Source organism: Falco peregrinus, chromosome Z (genome assembly GCF_023634155.1).
Source record: "Falco peregrinus isolate bFalPer1 chromosome Z, bFalPer1.pri, whole genome shotgun sequence".
Taxonomy (NCBI): domain Eukaryota; kingdom Metazoa; phylum Chordata; class Aves; order Falconiformes; family Falconidae; genus Falco; species Falco peregrinus.
Genome location: NC_073739.1, coordinates 19662145 through 19683605, shown reverse-complemented (window position 1 = coordinate 19683605; position 21461 = coordinate 19662145). Strand labels below are relative to the sequence as shown.

Genomic DNA, 21461 nt, shown 5'->3' with positions numbered 1-21461 from the left:
CTGCCTTTTGACATAGGAGAGCAGTCCCATCCTTCTGACCATTTTTGTGGCCCTCCTCTGGACCTGATCCAACAGTTCCACACCTTTCCTGTCCTGAGGACTCCAGAGCTGGCTGCAGTACTCCAGGTGGGATCTTGCCAGCATAGCGTAGAGGGGCAGAAACACCTCCCTCAACCTGCTGGCCACACTTCTTTTGATGCAGCCCAGGATACAGTTGGCTTTCTGGGCTGCAAACACACATTGTCAGCTCATGCCCTGCTTTTCATCCACCAGCACCCCCATGTCCTTCTCCACAAAGCTGCTCTAAATCCTTTCACCCCCCCCAGCTTGTGCTTTGATGGACCTCATGACGTTCATATTGGCCCACTTCTTGAGCTTGTTCAGGTCCCTCTGGATGGCATCCCATCCCTCAGGCATGTCAACTCCACTGCTCAGCTCGGTGTCATCTGCAAAACTTGCTGGGAGTGCTCTTGATCCCACCATCTGTCATTGATGAAGATATCAAGCAACACTGGTCCCAGCACAGACCCCTGAGGGACACCACTTGTCAATTATCTCCAGCTGAACATCAAGCTGTTGACTACTACTCTCTGGATGTGACCATCCAGCCAATTCCTTTATCCACTGAATAGTCCATCCATCAAATCCATATTAGAGAAAAAAATGTTGGGGACTGTGTCAAAGGCCTTACGGAAGTCCAGATAGATGACATCTGTAGCTCTTCCCTTGTCCACTGATTTAGTCACTCCACTTTAGAAGGCCACTAGGTTGGTCAGGCAAGGCTTGCCCTTCCTGAAGCTATCCTGGCTGTCTCAAATCATGTCTGTCCTTCATGTGTCTTAGCATAACTTCTTGGAGGATATGTTTTACAGTCTTCCCTGGCACAGAGGTGAGGCTGACAGGTCAGTGGTTCCCAGGATTTTTCCTTTCTAGTTTTATTTTAAAAATAGATGCAATGCTTTCCTTTTTCCAGGCCCAGGGACGTCATCTGACTGCAATAACTTTTTAAATATTATAAACAGTGGCTTGGCAACTACATCAACTGATTCCCTCAGGACTCTGGGATGCATCTAATCGGGTCCCATGTATTTAGGTATGTTCAGGTTCCTTAGGTGGTCTCGAACCTGATTTTCTCCTACAGTGGGAGGGACTTTGTTTCTCCAATCCTTGCCCTGAGGTCCATCCACCCAAAAGGTGTGGGAAGAAAGACTGAGTGAAGCCTGATGCAAAAATGTTGTTGAGTACCTCAGCTTTCTTGTCTGTTGTTACAATTTTGCCAGCCATGTTCATCAGGGGAGGTACACTTTCTCTGACCTTACCTTTTTGGCTGACCTGCCTATAGAAGCCCTTATTATTTTTTGCATCCCTGGCCAATTTCAGCTGCAGCTCCACCTTGGCCTTCCTGAACCCATCCCTACACAACCAGACATTGTCCCTATACTCTTCTCAGCATACCTGTCCCTGCTTCCACTGCCTGTACATTTTCTTCTTGCCCTTTCGTTTGACTAGCACATCTTGACTCAGCCATGCCAGTCTCTTGTTTCTGTCCGGATTTCTTACACTGGGGATCAAGAGATGTTACGCTCTACAGAAAGAGACATTAAAAATCTGCCATCTCTGTTCTGCTGCCTTGTCCCTGTGGGCAGTTTCCCGGGGGTCCCATCAACTAACTCCTTGAACAACTAAAAGTTTACTTTCCTTAAATTCAGGGTCCTGACTTTACCCATATCCCTCAGGATTGTGAGCTCCATGACCACATGATCGCTGCAGCCCAGGCTGCCTCCAGTCTTGACATCACCTATTAGCTCACTTGCAGTGGTGACCAACAGGTTCAGTAATGCATCCCCTCTGTCAGGGCTGTCTACTACCTGGCTTAAGTATATTCTTGATGCACTTCAGGAGTCTGGTGGATTACCTACAGCTTCCATGCTACTTTTCCAGCAGATGTTGGGGTGGTTGAAATCCACCATCAGGATGAATGCCTGTGAGTGCGATGCTTCCTGCAGCTGGAGTAAGATGACTTCACCAATAGGCTCCCCTTGACTGGGCGGCCTGTAGCAAACACCAGCCACAAGGTTCCATTTGTTGCCTCAGTCTCTAATTCTTTCAACCTGCTCATGGCTGTTCTTCAGAGACAGCTCTTCACAATCTATCCAGTTCTTGACATAGGTGGCAACCCCTTCATCCTTCCTTCCTTGCCTGTCCCTTCTGAACAGTTTGTAGATACAGACAGCCACACTCCAGTCATAGCTTTCTAGCAGCAGAGGCTTTCAGATCCTCCTGTTTGGTGCCAATGCTGTGTGCATTGGTGTAAAGGCACTTTAGCTGGACCATGTCACCTTTCTAGAGGAACACACCTTAGTTCCTTCAAGGTATTTTACCAGTGTTCCCTGCTGGCATCTATTACCTCACAAGCCCTTGGCTCATCACTGTAACGCTTTAAGTGTGCTCCAGTGTACCCAGCAAGCCACAGACCAACAGCCTGAGGGCCCTCACTAGCATCCAGTCCATCTAATCTTGGCATGCCATCCCATGGCTTGTCATGGGTGAGCCTGATATTATCCCTTCAACTCCCCCTTCAACTCTAGTTTAAAGCTCTGTCAATCAGCCCTGATAGCTCGGGAGCAAAGAGCCTCTTCCCCCTTTGAGAAAGATGAATCCCATCCAACGCCAGTAGGCCTGGTACTGTGTAGACTATCCCATTATCAAAAACCCCAAAATTCTGGCAGTGACACCAGCCATGGAGCCACATACTAATTGACTGAGTCTGTCTGTTTCTTCCAATAACACTGCCTGTGACTGGAATGACAGAATGTACTATGAAGTAGGCCTACAGTAAGACCAGGGTTAATAATGGACTCCTAAGAAGTCTTGTTCCTTCTATGAGAAGCTTGGTTGTGTCCAAGCTGAGACATAAAAACAGCAGATAGATGGGATTCAGCAGTGCCTGGGATGCTTTTCCCAGGCCTTCCACTTCCACTGGGGAAGAACAGGCATTGCCTGGTGCACCTGGCAATGGCAACCTGAACATGGACACCCAGAAACACAGACTAATTCTACCGGTATGTCACCAGGACTGCATGTCTGCACCAGACCACGGCTATACAGCTGCAAAGCTGCCTGGCAGAAGCACATCAACTATAAACGATTACAGAGCAACAGTCAAATACATAATACTTATCGCAATGGAAAAACACGGGGAAGTCAAGACATACTATCCACTTTCAGCTCCTCTGTCTAGTTCTGTTGCACAAAGTTGATTGAGTACGTATGTTAACCTCTACCATGTATCTTGCAGTAAAACACAAACTTTTTGTATTTTTAACACTTTACCGTTCTGAAGCTAAAATAAACTGTGTATTTTGGCCAGTCAGTAAAGTGTTTTTATGTTGCTTTTACTTTCTCTTCCCACTTTTGGCACCTATTCAGCAGCATTCAGTAATCTGTTTGTCCTCCAAACCACTTGTTTTTGCCTCCGTTTCAATGAAAACTGAGATTTAAAATCATTGTATACATAACTAAATGTGAGAAGTCTAATTTATCTCTCCAGTATCTTTCTATTTTGTTAGGTCCCTCTAAATTAAAAATGTACTTTATCAGAGGACCTAACTCTATACAGTTCATCCAGTTTTAATACTTTCTTGTTCCTAAGTCAGCTAGTATAAAATTAGCTTGATGGCGTCAGATATTTCCTGAATCTAGACTAGTAAATTCTCTGGAGGCAGAGATGTCATTACCCATTTCTATCAGGAGTCTTACACACTTAGAGGTTAAAATCTGGACAAGTGGAAACCTTGCTGAATGAAAGAAACTCTGTATTTTTTCCTTGCATTTTAAAATAGCAAAATTAGGATATTTTAAATACCTGATTCCTAGTTTCCATTCAAGGGAAGAACTAAGCACATTTAAGCCCTATCCACGAATATATTTTAAGAGATGTTTGTTTATCATGTATTTGGACATTTAGAGTATGCAAAACTTGCTTTCCTAAATGTTACTGCTTGGCATGAACCACACATTGAATATTATAGCTCTTTGGAAACAGATGAAAAAAATAAGGGTTTGATTTCCAACACAGAAAGAAAATTGCAATTCCAGATTTGTACACAACGACCTGTTAACATCCATTGAGGAAATAAAGGGTGATATGAGAGCAGCAAGCAATCCTACACTCCACTTAGGAAACACACAGGACAGTTCTTACATTTGCAGCTGTCATTCTTGTCCATGCCATATGCTGCCTGAGAGACCTGACTGCACATAAGCTAGGAGTATTTGTATTGGTAGAGAATTACAGCATTTTGATGGAAGTTTTATTTCACTTCAGAACAATAAAGAGTTATTTAAAATCATGGCAATGAATATACAATTAAATTTATTTGATGAAAGAAGTGTTTCAGTCTTTTGATATATTTATGATATATAAAACCAGACCTCCCGAGCTACCAATACTTTGGTGGGAAGTTGAGAGCCTCAGGGAACCTCAGCCTTTTTAGTCTTCAGGCTAAAATCAGAGTCTAGAAGGCCAGGCCAGTTCTGACAAGAAACTACATAGGTTTGTGATGCTTTTGATGTTGCTCAAAGAGATGATGAAAAATGCCTACTCTCTTCTCTGCTCCAATATTGAAGCATGAAGGATGGTGTCAGAATCTTTATTCTGAATATTTAGGATGAAAAGCACTGATAATAATGCTGTGAATATTTTCATCTGTGACAGACACAGCCCTTCAATCTGTGAAATACAACACCTTCAGTTTAAGACAACCACAGAGACCTTAGTTACAATCACCTGCTTAAAAATAAACTCAGTGATAGCATGGGGCATCAAACTGGCTGTCCAGTATGAGTCAATGCATGCTAAGCCAGGAAAGGTAATTTTTTTTCTCTCCTGTTCCGTTCCTAGCACTGACTGTTGATGACTGGCATGTTTCCAGTCAAAAGTGAACTGAAAGTATCTGAACATCCTTTGTAAGTGTTTTCATTGTCACATGTAATAACATTTGTTAATATTGATCCACATTAAATAAAGCTAAACACTTAGAAGCAAACTTTATCCCACCCTTCTGCTATTGTGCATTTGTGGAGAAAGAAAGCGAGGATAGGGAAGAAGATAATGAAGGGTACAAAAAGCCAGACTTTCAAACTACTCAAATACTAAATAATTCTGGTAGAATTAAACCCTAGGCTGAGCAAATTGTGTGGTTTGTGTTTTCTGTAGTGCACTGAGGCACCGCCTTCTTACTATACTGACCTGCAGACGTATCTTGCTATGCAAGGCATACTGAGATACAATGTCCCTCATAACTGATTTAGCATCAGGTCTAGATATGCTGCAGTGCTAGGAACACAGTCCCTCCAGGAAGATGTTTGTCATTGCCTCCCAGCACTCCTCCTGCACAGCGCAGCTATGCGTCAGACATTCTTTCGTCCTGTATCTAAAGGACAATTCCCAGAGATACTGAAGTCTTACTAAATCACTAGAATCTCCCTTTTTTCTGTCCCACAGGACAGGATTTAAAGCACTTAACCACACTTTTCCTTATTTACTATATATTATTAAATCTCATGTTTTCTATGCATCCATTAACAGGTCCTACATTCATACATTCGCTCATCCATCCATCCAGTCTACATTAATACAGCTAGTAAAAGAAATCCCCTCTACCGCTACTTACAAAAGTTCTGTTGAACACCACTTAGCTTTCTATATTATTTCTCTACCTTCACTTCTAGCACAGGAACCTACTTTCAATGAGGCTATCACCCTTATTTTTCAGTTATATCCTGAATAGCAAAAGTTACTTTTATTTCTTTATGTAGTCAGTGAGCTAAAAAGAGAGAAGCATTACAAATACTTTTCTGTCTAGGTAATGTAGTAGAAGTTAAGGTATCAGCAGACATATTTATGAACACTCTTCAAAACCTCTGTACTTTAAAACTTCTGGAGTAAATGGAGGCAGTTTTCAAATACAGGTCTATTTTGCTGTTTCCTGCATGGACAGAATGGTCTGGCTTTATTATTTCTGATTCTGCTTGTGCTATGCCCACTACTCCCACTGTGCTACACTCATTTGAAAAGCATATGCATGCCCCATGCTTTAAACAAATAAAAACCCATAACCCTCTGTTACAGATACAGAAAGGCCCATACTGTCTTGTAACCAAAATAAAAGGAAAGCAAGCAAAACAAAAATCACTTATCTGTTCATTTTTTGGTACTGATTCAGCTGGACTGGTTTAACCACACAGTCTGACGAAGCTGATCCACACAGATATGGACAAACTTAGAAGTTGTCTCCAGCCCATTTCCTTCATACATTTCATCAGTACAGACAGATGTATTGCTGTCCAATGCAAATGAAGTGCCTTTTCATCTGTAACAATTACTATGTAGTAGCATAAGTGCCTTTCTTCCTATATTTTTTGTTATACACTGTTGATAAATTACTGCTATAGTTTTCTCATAAGCGTACATACATGATCTTATGTGAATCAGTGAGGTTTCTCTTTTGTTTTCTATTATCTTCAATGAATTAGTATTTCTTAATACAAAATATTTGCAAATCTAACATTTACAAAAGCAGATGTCACTGTGGAATCTTTTTTATAAACAAGGAAGAAACTGGAACATACAAACAAACAGCTTTTTATGTAGCACCACAAAGATTCTGCAATCAATCCTTTTGCAGTGGGTGTGAGGACAGTACACTGGCTTTGGTTCAAAAAGTCAGCTTCCACTGGTGTTGACTGTAGTTCATCTTAATGACTGCTAAACACAATGTTTTGTCTCACATGGGTCTGAAGACCAAAATTAACATTATAAAGTTGAAACATAATCATGTTGAAATTGTGAAACTGCAATTGTGAAACAGTCATCCGTCAAAATTAAAGTATGTTAGTGACTCCTTGGTGACAGAAGATAACATAATTTGTAGCTCCAGTACACAATCATCACTGTATAGGCAAAAAAATGAAAATTAAAGCATTATGTAGGGATTAGAGATTCTTACAAAACGATATTATCATCGTCTTCTGGTTTTCACATACTAATTTATCCAGGAAGGAGACCAGCATGAATTAAAAACTTTTACTTAGCAAAGTCAACATTGAACTGGGAAGGAAATAAAAACTTCTGTGAAAAATTCTGCCACTGACAGGCTTTTTTCTTGCCCTCTTATCTTAAAGTGATTCAACATTAAGTTTAAAATAATGGTAATAATGCTACTTAAAAGAAAAAGAAACTCTGAGATTGAAGTAGTCACTGAATACACAACATATTTGTTTAAAGCTCCTTTCCCCCCACCCCCCATAATTTACCTTTTACCTTTCCCTTCTTATGTACATTTTTTGCCACATTATTGCATGCAAGATTGCAAAACAAGTCAGTCAAAAGATCAGGCAAACAACATGAAGGGACAGATCTGAGATCAGAAAGCTCTTATAAAAATATAATTTATTATTATTATAAATTATTATTATTCCTAGTTTACAACCAACAGTGAGGCAGACTGCTCAGATCCTTAAAGAGTCTTAGTATATACATCAAATATTTCAGGATGATGAAAAAACCTCTTCTCTTGAGGAGAAGCTACAGCAACTTCTGGAGCTCTGCTCTTTATCTTCCCCAAGCAAGGCAGCAGAATGGTCCTGGTCTTACTCACTGTCTGAAGCGCTGCTGTTGGGTGCAATTTACATTCTACTTCTTTTACTGGATCAGACCCAAGTTTTTTCTCATCTATCTCTAAACCACATTTTCATACCATAAAAGACACATAGTCCTGCAATAACTAAAACAGTCCTGCAAGATACAGAAGGTTCTAGTTCCTCTTGGCCATACTTGTAGAAGAGGTTCTCAACTTATTTTTATAACCTGACAGGAGACCGATTATATTATCAATAAGAAAACTCTCCCTCAACATTTCCAGAGATTCAGCATCACAAAGACTGGGTAAACTAAATACAGCTGTGGCCCCACCTGCCTGCACCACTGAAATGCACCAGCCCAGCTGATGGGTACAGTGCATGATGCAGTTTCTTAACAAAAGCCTCCAACAACGTAGCAACATGGGAACTTTGCCATGCATGAACAAACATGAAAAAACAGAGAAAAGTAGCACACTTGCACAGGCTGACCAAAGCACGGGCTGCTCTCTTGCAGCAGGATACCCAGTCAAGTCCACTTATCTCAGCAGTTCCAGTGCGAGCTAGCAGGAGAGGTCTTTGAACAACTTGAGGTAGTCAGATGTCAAATTGTTTAAGATCAGAAATGAAAGTGCTCTGGGGAGCACTTGCATGTGCTCCCCAGAGTTACACCAAGATGTTCTACTACAGGTAACTTGGCAAAATTATGACTGATGAAGAGACTTGGGCTCTTGGGCTCTTCTCCACCACAAAACAGGACAGTTAGAGAAAACCCTTGCTAGTTTTTTTCATTTAAAAGCCATCAGCAAACAAAGATGAGGCTGAACTGCAGTTTGTATGCACTGTGCTGCAGCATGCTGAGCCAGTAACACCAGTGCTGCTGCTGCTGCTTCCATTATGAACTGCATGGTCTGTGCTAACAGATTCAGAAACGCTAGGCTGCAGAGTGTAGCTGTTGCATGCTATATATCACATATCGCCCTGCAAAATACAAAGTGGTTATTCAATAGATGCCAAGTATTTTTCAGATTAAGCATTCTAAATATTGTGCTTACAATGGTTTACCATAGACATTTGATCTACTGCATGCCTTTGCACATACCTCACTTACATACCTTACTGCAGCTTTAAGCATGACGCTTTCATTATTGTTACTAGTTTGAACAGCAGATAAGGTATTTTGCTTCTACACACACACACACCGCACACATGCATACCCCTGAAAAAGCATGGCTCACAGAATATACACAAACCATGAATGAGAAACGCTGCCTCTGTAAAAATATGCACCCAATACTCATGCCTACTTTAAGAGTAAATCAGTCAAGTGATGTAGCAACCATAGCATGATGTTATCTCCACATGTAAAATTACTGTTTGTGGTATCACTGAAAGGAAAGCCATAATTAGAACATGGAAGTAAAGAGATCTCAGCAGGTCCAGAGAGCATACACAACCCTCTCTGGTAATTAGAGAATTCATATTGCACTCTGTTTACTTCAAAACCAGTAATCAGCTTATATGAAGGAAGTTAACAAGAGTTGTAATCTACTGCACTTACTTCACATAACATTTTAAGTAAAATATTGAATTAATAATAAAAAAGGAGGATGAAGATTTGGAATCTTCCTGTTCCTATGAACAATGGATGATGTGATGAAAGGTGTGACAACTCCAGAAGACAAGACAGAAGGATGACTTTTACTAGGTGATAAAAAGACCCATTATCTTTTTGAAGTTTCTTACCTTATGTCCTTAAAAAGGACTCTTACGGGATGTTACTCTCCTTGTGTTCATTTCCTACAAAGCATCCAATTCCTAAGCTTGTGCCCTTCATTAAATTGAAAGAAACCACCTTCTCCTTCTACATTTGAGAAGTCTAGATCTGGACAATTCAGACTTTAAAATACCTCTGGGGAATTAAAACTGAAATGATGGCAAATGTTGAGTTAAAGCTCTGAGTACTGTTACTGGCCTTCCAGTTTTTCAGGTATTAACATCTTTGCAAAAGACTAAATACAATCAGAAATATACTACACTTATATTTCAAAGGCAGACAACTCCTGTCCTGTTCTGGTTAGTTGATTATGTTTTCCTCAGTAAGGTGTGAAACGTGCTGTGTTATAGGCGTTCAGAAAAGCTTCACTGAGGCTGCATTCCTAATATAAATGTAAAAAACACTGCTGGCTGAATACAGTATTGCAGTCTTTCTTATGCCATTTTTATTAGAATTTTCCAGACAGTGCTCCAAAGCTTAAAGTTAATTGTTTCCCATGCATTGCAGATTTCCCTGTTTTAAATTGAGTTTTATTCTTGTCATGCTAATAATGTGAATTATTTTTATAACAAGGTTATAAAAATACCTTCTAATCGGACACAGGCCAGAGACATTCTCATTAAAACAGGAGAATTGATTCACTGTTCATAGTATGATTTAACAGAGACCCTGGAACACTTTGGTGCATTAAAGAAAGCCTGAGTTAGCAAACTTTGCAGAAGAACAATGCAGTTCCTTCACATTTGGCAACTGGCTTTCTGGCCAAAAGCAGCATTGCATTTGAAAAGCTGCATCTTTTGTTTTTATACCACAGCACCTTTTCACCCATGAAAATGCACAAAGAAGGGCAGCAGTTTGTGAAAGGGTGATCAGGAGGCATGGGGAAAGAGACAAGAGTGTGTCTCTGAAAGAGAAGACAAAGTGTGAGACGGAAGATGTTGGATACCAAAACTGAACATGAAATGCTGAAAATCAGATGCCACTTAGAACTTTCCAGAGCTGAGAACTGTAAACTTAACACTGCAATGAAACTGAAATTCACATGTATATCAATACACAGCCACAGAGTACAGCATCTACTTTGGAGGTACTAACATGTTCATGAGACACCAGCAAGCCCAGAGACCGAATCCAGAGGAGAAATACTGTGCTCTGCTCTCAGAGATGAGTTTATATTGGAAAAATTGAGCCAAGTGAAGTAAGACATGTACAGAAGACCCTCTCCCCTAAAATTATTTTGTGTAATTTCCTTTAATTTAAGATTAAACACAAATATTTCCTATAAAATATGCAGTTTGATTTGCATTATCCCATATTTTCTTGTATGCAGTAGCTTTTTTAATAAGGAAAAAAATAAACTAGCTTATAACAGTTGGTATATGATCTCCGCAGCAGCAATAAAGTCAAAGAGACAGCAAAAGTTTTCTTTTCAAAAGAAAAAAATGTAGATATGCAGTGTGGATATGTCCACACATTGTCCCAGTGACTTAAAATGTTAATCTCAATGTGTAAGCAAGGGAGGTGCTGTGGAGTCCCAGGTCTGAGCAGAATCCACCTGACAGAAACTCCATTCCAGCAGCAAAGATCATGTATGCATGCCGAATGAGTTACTGCCTCCTGCTGCAAGTGCTAGGACTTCACTTGGCAACTGATAACATGAGGTTAAGTATACTCAAACAATACAAAATGTAAAGTGCATCATGAAAAGCACATCAGTAAAACATGATGAAACATTTAGAACTACTTTCTTGTTTTGTCACTTTTATGCAGGGAATACAACACAAAGCCTTAGACCCTGTATGTGTATTTGCAAAAACCACAATCTTTGTTTACTGCACAGTTTTTCAAAGGGCAGCTATCTGTTAGAATTTTTGTTATGATTATTCTTATTATTTCACTAAATTAAATACTAAAAATGTACCATAGTGTATATACAGGGAAACAACTTGAAGATTCATTTTCAGTTTAATAGCTATTATTGCATGTAAATGGAAATTTAAATTAAGAATCTGTTTCGTCTAGTTTGTCTCTTGCCATGGAGTGTGTTTCACATTTCAGCTCAAAAGCATACTGCTTTTATACAGCATCTGCTGTTGGGCCATTTGAGATTAATTTGGCACAACTTTTGTAAATAACAGATTTATTGTCAGATTTTCTTCCCTGATATGATGTTTTTTACCTCTAGGTCCCAACAATTCTCTTTGTGAGAATAAAAGAATGTTCTTTCATGAAATAATTAAAACCACTGAGGACTTTGTTTCAACTAGTAAGAATATTAATTGGGTTCACCATCAAAATGTGATAACATGTACAATATCTTGTTTTGCATGTTAATGCTTCGTAATTGTACAGAGCTATTCAACTTCAAAGCTCTTTACATGAATTAAGTGGATGTCCCTGAAGGCCTTAGGCAAAATTTTCTTTGCCTTCTAAAAGAGATTTGCACCAGACAAAGGCTTTATGAAAAACGCTGGACTGCACTTTATTGGTTTAATCTACTGCCATCAGATGTGAGATAAAATATTACTACCATTTTGCAAACGGAGCAGTGGAAATAGGGGGCAAACTGAATGGGTCTATCCCTGCTCATCTGAAAACTGTTACTTCACCTTGGCTGTGGCACTTTGAGCAAGTAAGAACCAAAATGCAGGATAATTCAGTTTTCCAAAGACATGTCAACATACCTTTCATTTTTTTTTATTTACTTCACCACCAAAGATCAAGCTGCCTGAAAGTCTGATGATTACCTCCTATTGCACCACTCCACACACAATGCCTTTGCTCAAGCAGTCAGACAGAGAAAAATGCATTTGCTGGAATTCAGTCAAAAGCTGTTATCCGGTCCTCCACTTTGCTTTGTCAAATGACATTTTGAAAGGTACCTGCTAGGAATAGGAAGTTTCCCAAAACCTGGGAGCAACAGTTATTCCCTTATATCAGATAGACCGACATCTACCACAAATCACCACTCAGTATTTTCAGACTGAACTTTTCTTTTCATTGTCTTTTAAACTATGCTAAAGATACTAAAGTGCAATAGATGTCTGCAACCTATGAACTAAAGCATGAACATTTTTTCAGCATTCTTTGCCATAATGACATTTTTTGGTGAGTACAAGTAAGATCAACAAGCATTCCTCTTTGTACTTACCATGTGATTTTTATGCCACTTCACTGGACACAGGGAGTAATGCATTGGGTCTTTTTATTGCTCAAGTAGAAAGTGCTCATTACCTATTTATTTTTATATATAGGAAAAAACAGAGTTGTTTCAAGTGGCATACATCACACTGTTGTAGTGGTTGACTTCCTCAAGATGGTCTTCTGGGGTTTTGGTGCTGTTTGTGGAGGCACAGTCGCAGGTCTTGGAGGAGGAAAGCTATTACTAGTACTTATCCCCAATCCTCCATTTTCCAGAGGAAACGGAGGCAGTGGAGGTGGTGGAGGCGGCAGAGGAGGGCACTGATGCGACAGCTTTCCCACAGCGCGGGAAGGCTCACTGTGCAAGTGCACCTCCCTGTTTTTAATGTTATACCGAACATCACAGTCAGGACAATAGCCGTGGTACTGCACTTTTTCACTAAATCGTACCCGTTCCCTGGCTCCTGGCTGAGGACCCCGCTCTTTCTCAGGTCTGTGCATCAGAGGCTGCATCGCAACTTTCTCCAAATTACTGTTTGGTATACAGCATATATCTCCATTTGGGGTGCGGTTGGGCCCCACTGGCAAGCCCCCGTTTCGCAGCAGGGTACCATTAGTCTTGACAGGGTTGGCTGAAGGAGGCAGCCTCAGAGGCTCGTCACACTTGACAGGTGTCAGTCGCGGGGGGGGGCGGGGGCGGATTTGGCTTCCGCAACACAGTGAGGATAGCCGAGGGGTGTGCGGGTGGCTTGATGAGCGGTGCGCTGCCCCGCACTTTGACTTTCTCCAAGCTGGAAGCTGTTGCACTGCTGGAGCTGCTGTTCAGCGTGTCCGTTTTGGAACTGTCTGTCATCTCATCCTCCAGCTGCAGGTCAGATGTCAGTGTGTCAATCTGGTCAACCACCTGCGCAACAGCCAGAGTGAAAATGGTGAGAAAAGCTTGTCTCAGTGAAGGCACAGAAAAACAAAAGAACTCTTCACTATCAGTTTTGTCCTTCCCAGAACTGAAGCATCCACACATTTTTGACCATTATCTGTTTTTTCTTGCCAACATGATGATGATGATAATAATAACAACATTAACAATAACAAAAAGAAGATGAAGAAGAAAATGAAGAGAAAGAAGAGGAAGAAGAAGAAGAAGAGGAAGAAGAAGAAGAGGAAGAAGAAGAAGAAGAAGAAGAAGGAGAAGAAGGAGAAGAAGGAGAAGAAGGAGAAGAAGGAGAAGAAGGAGAAGAAGGAGAAGAAGGAGAAGAAGGAGAAGGAGAAGAAGGAGAGTTGGCTTGTTCACCAGCTTATCACCTGAATACAAAAGAAACCTAACTGGAAACACTCTGGAATGAAATTCCGTTTCCTTCCCTCTAGGATTTACTTGGCAGTATCATTGTGAGTGCACTCTAATCCTCCAATATTATGCTTTGCCTTCCAGCGCAGGAGGAGACTGAACTATTTAACTTTAGCTTCTACATGAAAGCTTCTGAATCTAAACCTTTCCATAGAGTTTCTTTCAGCTCTGACCTTTCACACAGTCTAGATTTAAGTGTGCATGTCTGTACAGGTGACATTATACATCTACAATCATAAGCTTGGTACATTCTTTCCTGACATTTTTTTTAATATAAATAAGGTAGAAAGCAGCAACTTCCCTCTTGTATTAGACTGCATTATCTCCCTTTATGAATATTTTCCTTAAGATCTGAAATCCTCTGAAGCAATCCTGAAATAGCATTTGCTGCAAGAAAAGAGAAGTAGCTTTGTCTCCAAAGTTACAAGCACTTATTAACTTATGCACTCCATTCTAAGATTTCCTCTACCTCTCATACTTCTGTCTGTAGATTCTACGTTTGATCTCTTCTAGCCTTCCAGACTCCCTTCTTCTACCCAATTTTTTATAGGACAGGCAACTGATGATGTCTTTTGTGGGTAGTGAAAGTTTGTCACAGAGCAATTAAAAGTCCTTCCTGAAAACTGCATTTTGCTGAACAACTGTAATTATAACCTATAGTAACTACAACACACATCACAGGACGTAAGCACACATTAAAAATTGATCTTTTTTTACATCCTCACAAGAGATACATAAAGTAATTAGTGGCTGAAGTGTACTAGCAAACTTTGGTGCATGAATAAAGAGCTTGTGCCATTGCTTGGGTCCTTAGAGGAGATCTGTGACATTCTGGAAGGAGAGCTGGAGGGGGCATCTGCGTGTATCTGAAATGAAACTAGATGCCCCCAGTTGCACCACTGAGTCAATCCCTCTTACCCTTTTAAGGCTTTAATTTCTAGTTCCTGCTTTCAATAATTTGGTCCAAATTATACTGATTTCAAAGTACACCTGTTTTAGAGGAGTGTAAACCACATGTTAACTATGAAAAAAGTAATTACTGAAGGCAGCGACTCTTTATTCAGTCACTCTAGTAACTCGCTCACACGCCCAGTGGTAAACAGTGAATAATGAAAGCAAAGCACCACAGAATGTATGAGCACTTTAACTTTCACTGCTCATACTATAGCTAAGAGTTGTGTAATATAAAACTCATAACGATACATATGCACCCATTCAGTTCAGTGCCTTCCTCCTAAAAGCTGCAGACATGCAGATAGCAATGATTCAGAAAGAGAGCTTTCAAACACCTTTGAAAAAAATTTACATTACTTTTTCTCTCAAAGACCAAAACAACCACTCGTTTATTCACTATTCAAAGTCCAATACCATGTTGCATTTCAGGCTAAATACACTACTGAATTCTCTCCTAAAATCCAGTATGTAGTCTTTTAATAAACTGTAACAATTACAGAATGGATTGATGCAACATAAGCCAAAGAATCTCCTTGGCAAGAAAAGGAACAAAAAAAGCCATTAAACAGCTGCATGCAAGAGAGAAAGGAAAAACATATCCGTAAGGATGTTCAACACAGGAGCACTGCATAGCTTGTACAGGTGACAGTACATTGGCCTATACTACAGTATCAGATAATACTAAATTATAATATTTAGTTGCTTCACATTGTTTAATAAAAGCTGTATTAAAAAGCCAAGAACAAAAATTGGTTTCTTTTGCAACTGTCTTATTCCAACAAAACATAGTATTTGTATTCTTCTGTCTCCTACCGTGATAGCCCTTATCGAAGGATACAGAACCTTAGAAACTAACATGGCACATACGAGGAAAAAGAAAGTCACACACCACCGACACAGTTATTGCACAACTGGCTATTGGATAAATCTCATGGAGATTACGCAAACAACATAATAAATTTTCCTTACCTTAATAAAAGTCACTCACAATTTCCAATATCAAATTCCCAATAAAAACGAAAACAAAGTAACAAAAATGCATTTTAATGCTTTTTTAAGGCAGTCAAAATTCTAATAATTTTGTGTATTTTTTTCTTCCTGCAGAACCAGTCACAAATGGTGGCTTTGCTTTAGGCCTCGTATGCAACAAAGATCATCCCTGTTCCACACTTACAAAGTAAAGCTATTTCATACAATATAATTCAAGAGAAACAAAACCTTATTTTGAGATGGATACATTAGAGGTGGTATTCCACTGGTGCTATGAGGATATAGCTGTAATTATGCAGCACACATGTCATAAAATGGCAGACCCTTGTGGTGAGAATATTTGCATCCATTCAAACTGTTCTGACAGTGCAAAAATTTTCTCAAGAGTAACTGGAAAGTCTGTTATGAACTGTCCTCGAATTTAAATGACTACTATCTCTTGCCCTCTGGGCAAATGTGTAGTACACATCAGAATTTTTTTGTCACTTATCCATTTGTAAAATATAAAACCAGCACAAAATGGGTGTGACATAACAACACAATTTAACTGTCTGGATTCATTCCCACCTCAAGTTGTGATTCCGTTTACTGTTATCTTCTTTTGCTCTTTTTTGTCCCAGAAGAAAAAAATCAAATTAGATGAAAAAGTAACAGAGAACCAATGATTAACACAGTGAACCTGAGTTTAAAAAAAAAAAAAAAAAAAGAAGAAAAAAAGCAGGTTGAAAACAATAGCCTCCATTTCACAACACACTTCCTATGGAAGTAAGAAAGACAAAAAGCTGCTCTAGTTGTACAGTATCTGCCCATTTTTCAGTCCTGGTATAAAACAGGACTTGATTCACATGTACAAGCATGGGGGAGATATCCTTTTATAGCCTGAGGAGCTCTTTAGCCATTAATCAGATTTGAGCTCTGCAGAGATGCCCACTTCTCCCCCCCAGCAATATGCTGAGGCTTCAAGCTCTATCGGATCCGGTGTGACACTCCTGAATGAACTAGGATGTCAGCTTATTCCTGCCCCCTTTCTGGGTTGTTATTGGACAATATTAGGTGCCCTGCGGGGATGGAGTGGGATTCTCTAGATGATCCCAAGAAATTAGTCAGTCTGTTAACACATGTTCAGACCAAAATATTTTATCCTGAAATCTACACCGTTTGACAAGGCAAATCTCTGCTTATAGCATCACTTTATCCTTAGAAGTATGCGTGGAGCTTTTAGATGGTGGGTTTTTTTGGTTAGACATTTATTTATTTATTTATTTTACAACTGGGTATCTTTACCACACAATGAGGAGAAAAACCAATTCTCTGGATAAAGCAAGGTTTAATGTAGATATTACATTTATCCCTCACATCCAGTTTACTGATTGCAAATTATTTTCTATTTTCTTGTCCTTTTAATTTATTATGCAGACACGCAAGCCTCTTTCCAGTAATGCTCAAACAAGACAGGTGAACAGCATCTCTAGAACATGTACATAAGAATTTACAATCACCATTTAGAACTAGCCATCAAATGACATAATTTAAACCTCATTTCTACCTACACTGAAAACAGTTTAAAAACCAAAATTAGCTAACAGCAGTTTACAAAAAAAAACCCAACACACCAAAACCCAATAAAATCAACAAAAGTAGAATTAAGAGTTATGACTCACAATTATTTTGTCTTTTCTTGTTCTTTTAAATTTTTATGTAGACAATCAAACCTAGATTTGAGTAAAAAATATTAATTACTACCATCTCAGTTAGGAAACAGTCAAGCACTCAAGTGCACCAGTGCTTCTAAATCACTTATCTCACAGGGGCTGACTAACTCACCTCGTAAGCTGCCTCCTTGTTGAGTACCCAACTACAAGAACAGCTTCAATGGAAAAATTAGTGTTGTATCAATGTAGGAAGATCACAGATCTTTGCTAAAGCAAATGAGTACTACTGCTGTTCAGTTCTTGCTTGTCAATGCACTAACTTTTAAAACACATTTAATTTTTATTCTAAAAAATACAAATTCCAAAAGGTTTTCTCAAGATATTCAAACTAATAATTTCAATTTTAGAAGAGTGTATAAATATATAATTGAAAAGATGGTTAGAAGTCATCAGGGGTACTTTCCTCATACCAGTAAAACCAGATCTTCAGAGAATGTCATGGATGCTTGAGATGTTTTACAGACAGGCAAAATAACACATTTCTCTCTGCTTCAAGAGCATTCAGGTTTGAATTAGACACAGAAAAATAAAGAATGAAAATAAAATGAAGCAAAGAGAAAATGATAGATCTGTAGTTAATCCTGAAATTTGTGCTTAATTTTGTTGGATAATTTCATTGTTAATATTCTGCTAAATAAATGCTATTAATAGTATCCACCAAAGAAGTACAAATGACAAAACAACACAAAAAAAAAATAAATGTTAGTAACTCATCAAAGAAGACATGTGAATGTGAGAACTCCAGACTCCAGAGAGGACACAAATGAAATACAGTACCTGTAAAGGAGCTGACATACTGCCATCAGGAGAAGAAAAACAAACATGAAGTAACCAAGGACTACCTCAAGCTGACAACTTGCCAGGTAGTAGTTCGGTACTAGTTCCTAAGAGTAGGCAATGAGGCAAGATCACTGGATTTTAGAATGGGAGTGAAAAATAAAGCAGTGGTTGCACTCTGGATACACTCGAGCAATACAGCATACAAGTTGAAGAAAACAAAGTGTATGAATGGATGAATATTGTAAACATGACTCCTGAGAGCAAAAGAACAGTGTAAAGAAAACTAGGGAAAAAAAGGCAGCCATGTAAGAGCATATCTCACAAGGAGCTGAACAAATATTTGAGATAATGGCTAAAGTTCTAGGAACATTTGTGAGAAAGACTGCCTACAGAAGCTTATACACATAACTTTTAGATTTATACAATATGTAGGATCTATAGTAACATTACATGAGATCTTATTCCCATCTCACTACGACTAAACATTAATATGAATTGTGTGACATTTGTAAGATAAAATCATAAGGACATTGAGAGTTAAGATTACTATTTGGAGACAACTTTACTCTCTCTCTGGAGTGCACAGCTTATGAAACTCTTAGAGAAAGGGTAAAGCTCCTTGTCAGGGGTAAGATCAGGTTATGTACTACTGAAAAAAAACCTTACCAACGTGAATTTAGACTCAGAAATTCTGTGCTGCAACCATCGGCATATGGAGAATGAATCAGTACTATCAAAATAAGGAGGACAAAAGGATATAGATATTACCCACACCCAGTATAAAGGGGGGGGTGGGGGGGGGTGGGGGGGTGGGGAAGGAAAACCAAAGGAAGACATTGATGTTTCAAACAACTTGCAATGCAAAGATACTGTGCAGTTACCCCTATGCCTCAACATTATCAAACTCTTACATTAAATTACTTACAAATACAGAGCTAGCATAAAGTACTGGTTTTCCACTGAGGTCAAACTGCAGTCCTTCCTTGTTTAAAGTGACTGAGAATCTCATCCAAGAAAATGTGTCGTCGTTATCAAAACCAGCCTATGCTAGCCTAGTTTTTCCATTGGTTTGGGTTATACTTTACAACATTTGTCTGGCTTTTACCCCCTCTGCTAATGCACTTCTACAGGTGAATATCCTAATGTGATTAGACTAATACTCAAAACTCTGTATTTCTTCCTGGATGTCAAGATCTCATTATAAGAATCTAATGTGGGAATAATAAAGACTAAAACATGACACAGAAAGTACCAGTTTCTTATACTTCTTAACGTATCCCTAAACTTCTCTGAAAAGAGTATCTACAAATAGTCACAAACACTTTTAACAGTGCTTCTTTTTGTGTGACTATGTGGTACATACCCACAAACACATGTAATCTATTGAGAGTTTTATCTCCTTACAATAACCGTTTCACCAGGTTTGTTTCTCCTCCTGTTTAAAGGCAGCAGGAAGCAAGACAGTAAAGTACTGATGTTCAGTGAATATCTAAACCACTAGCTACACTCAATCCACCACAGACAACTGTCGTACTTTCTTCCAACTCTTGAATAAACAAGCAAATCGCTTTTCAGAAATAAAAGCAATATACTCTTAAAGATTCATAAAATTCCAAGTTCACAAAATTCCAAATAATAATTTTTTCCTAAGATGTCCAGCCATTTTCACTGGTTTGTATGTTCTTCAAATTTTCACATGGATTTACGAGTAAGATTTTTTTAAAAAATTACTTACTGCTGTACAGGCCAATACTGATCAACAAAGCTGCATAAGCAAAACTGAAATGGTACTTAGCTGTGGTATTACTGTTTAGTAATATACCACAGCAGTGTGCAGCTATGAGATTTGATTTAACGGCTTGCTGGAAGTTTTCTAGAAAATGAATAGTTACAGACAGACACTGATCTTGATTTTAAATCAAGCAAAATCAAGTCAAGTCATGACACTAGCACAGGTATTTGCTTTCTTACTTTGAACTAAAAGAAATACTGTGTAAAGAAACAAAATTACATGGTATTATTTAATTACAAATAAGTGTAGTCAAAATGTCTTAGTTTCATTATTTTTGAAGCAATTCTGAAAACTTGCAGTTTGACAGGGATATATTTTGCATCGTACGCACAAAAATTAACTATGTAACAAGCCAGAAGAATGATGTTATTGACAACAAAACAGCAATCAGTGCCATCACAAAGAGGCTACTCGTCTGTAAGTAAGGAAATGTCAAACATGCTAGGTCTGTAGCTCTAATATCTTATGATTGCATCTCTAATCCTACAAGAAATTGTTCACTTGCAATAATTACTAAAGGAACCTTTAAGACAAGCTGTCAAACTATTTACCTTCTTGTCATCTTAGCTCATTATTTCCTGTAGAGCTACTAGTCTTGTTGACAAAAATGAGCATTCAATCTAACTAAGGACACAAGTGAAGCTTTTTCCCCATCAAGTCTTTGCCCAGAAATCCTGAACCACCACAGAGCTAACAAATGAAAGGCATATCCTTATTCAGAGTGAGAGAGCACCAGTATTTCCTTCTACAGTTGAAGCTGCATAACATCACAATAAGACTCTGTTCTTAGATGCTTATATTACAGCTCCAGTCACCCATGGTGGTACCTTTTGCAATTGCTACTGCTAACTTCCCTACACTGCTCCCCATCCTCAGTGAATATAGCTTCCAGGTCAAGGAGAAATGGAACCAAATTTAGACAAGAAGCAGGTTTATGAAGTTGTGTAAGCCAAAAAATCGCAAAAAGAAGACAAAAGAAGAGCTGTACTAGGGGAGATAAGTGGTCTACATATTACAATATTGTGAAAAACTACAAAAAGCAGATGCCCAGTCAAGAACGTAAGAACAGAAAAGTCATCTCATCTCAGTCTCAAACAATTCCTGACTCAAGGACATCTTAACATAATTTGCATTAAGTAGATCTTGAGATACTTACCTACCATGAACATGCCTGTTTCTGCTTGAACTCATATAAACTTATAGCATCTGAAATATCCTGCCGTTTCCCACTTTCATTATACGCATATACCACCCACTCCTCTTTCTGTTTAAGAAAAAACACAGAAGCTTTTATAGGCAAAGTCCTTCATGGACTTGTGTAATACCTAA

At 38.9% G+C, this 21461-nt stretch overlaps 1 protein-coding gene across 1 annotated transcript in view; it reads right to left on the bottom strand.

Moving 5' to 3' along the window:
- The window catches only part of PRR16 (proline rich 16), a 165448-nt gene that overhangs the window by 43722 nt on the left and 100265 nt on the right, over positions 1 to 21461 (bottom strand). The window contains 2 exon segments of the mRNA XM_005234957.4: positions 12570 to 13249; positions 13251 to 13463. Coding sequence (XP_005235014.1) covers positions 12704 to 13249; positions 13251 to 13463 — 759 coding nt within the window. The 3' untranslated portion in view covers positions 12570 to 12703.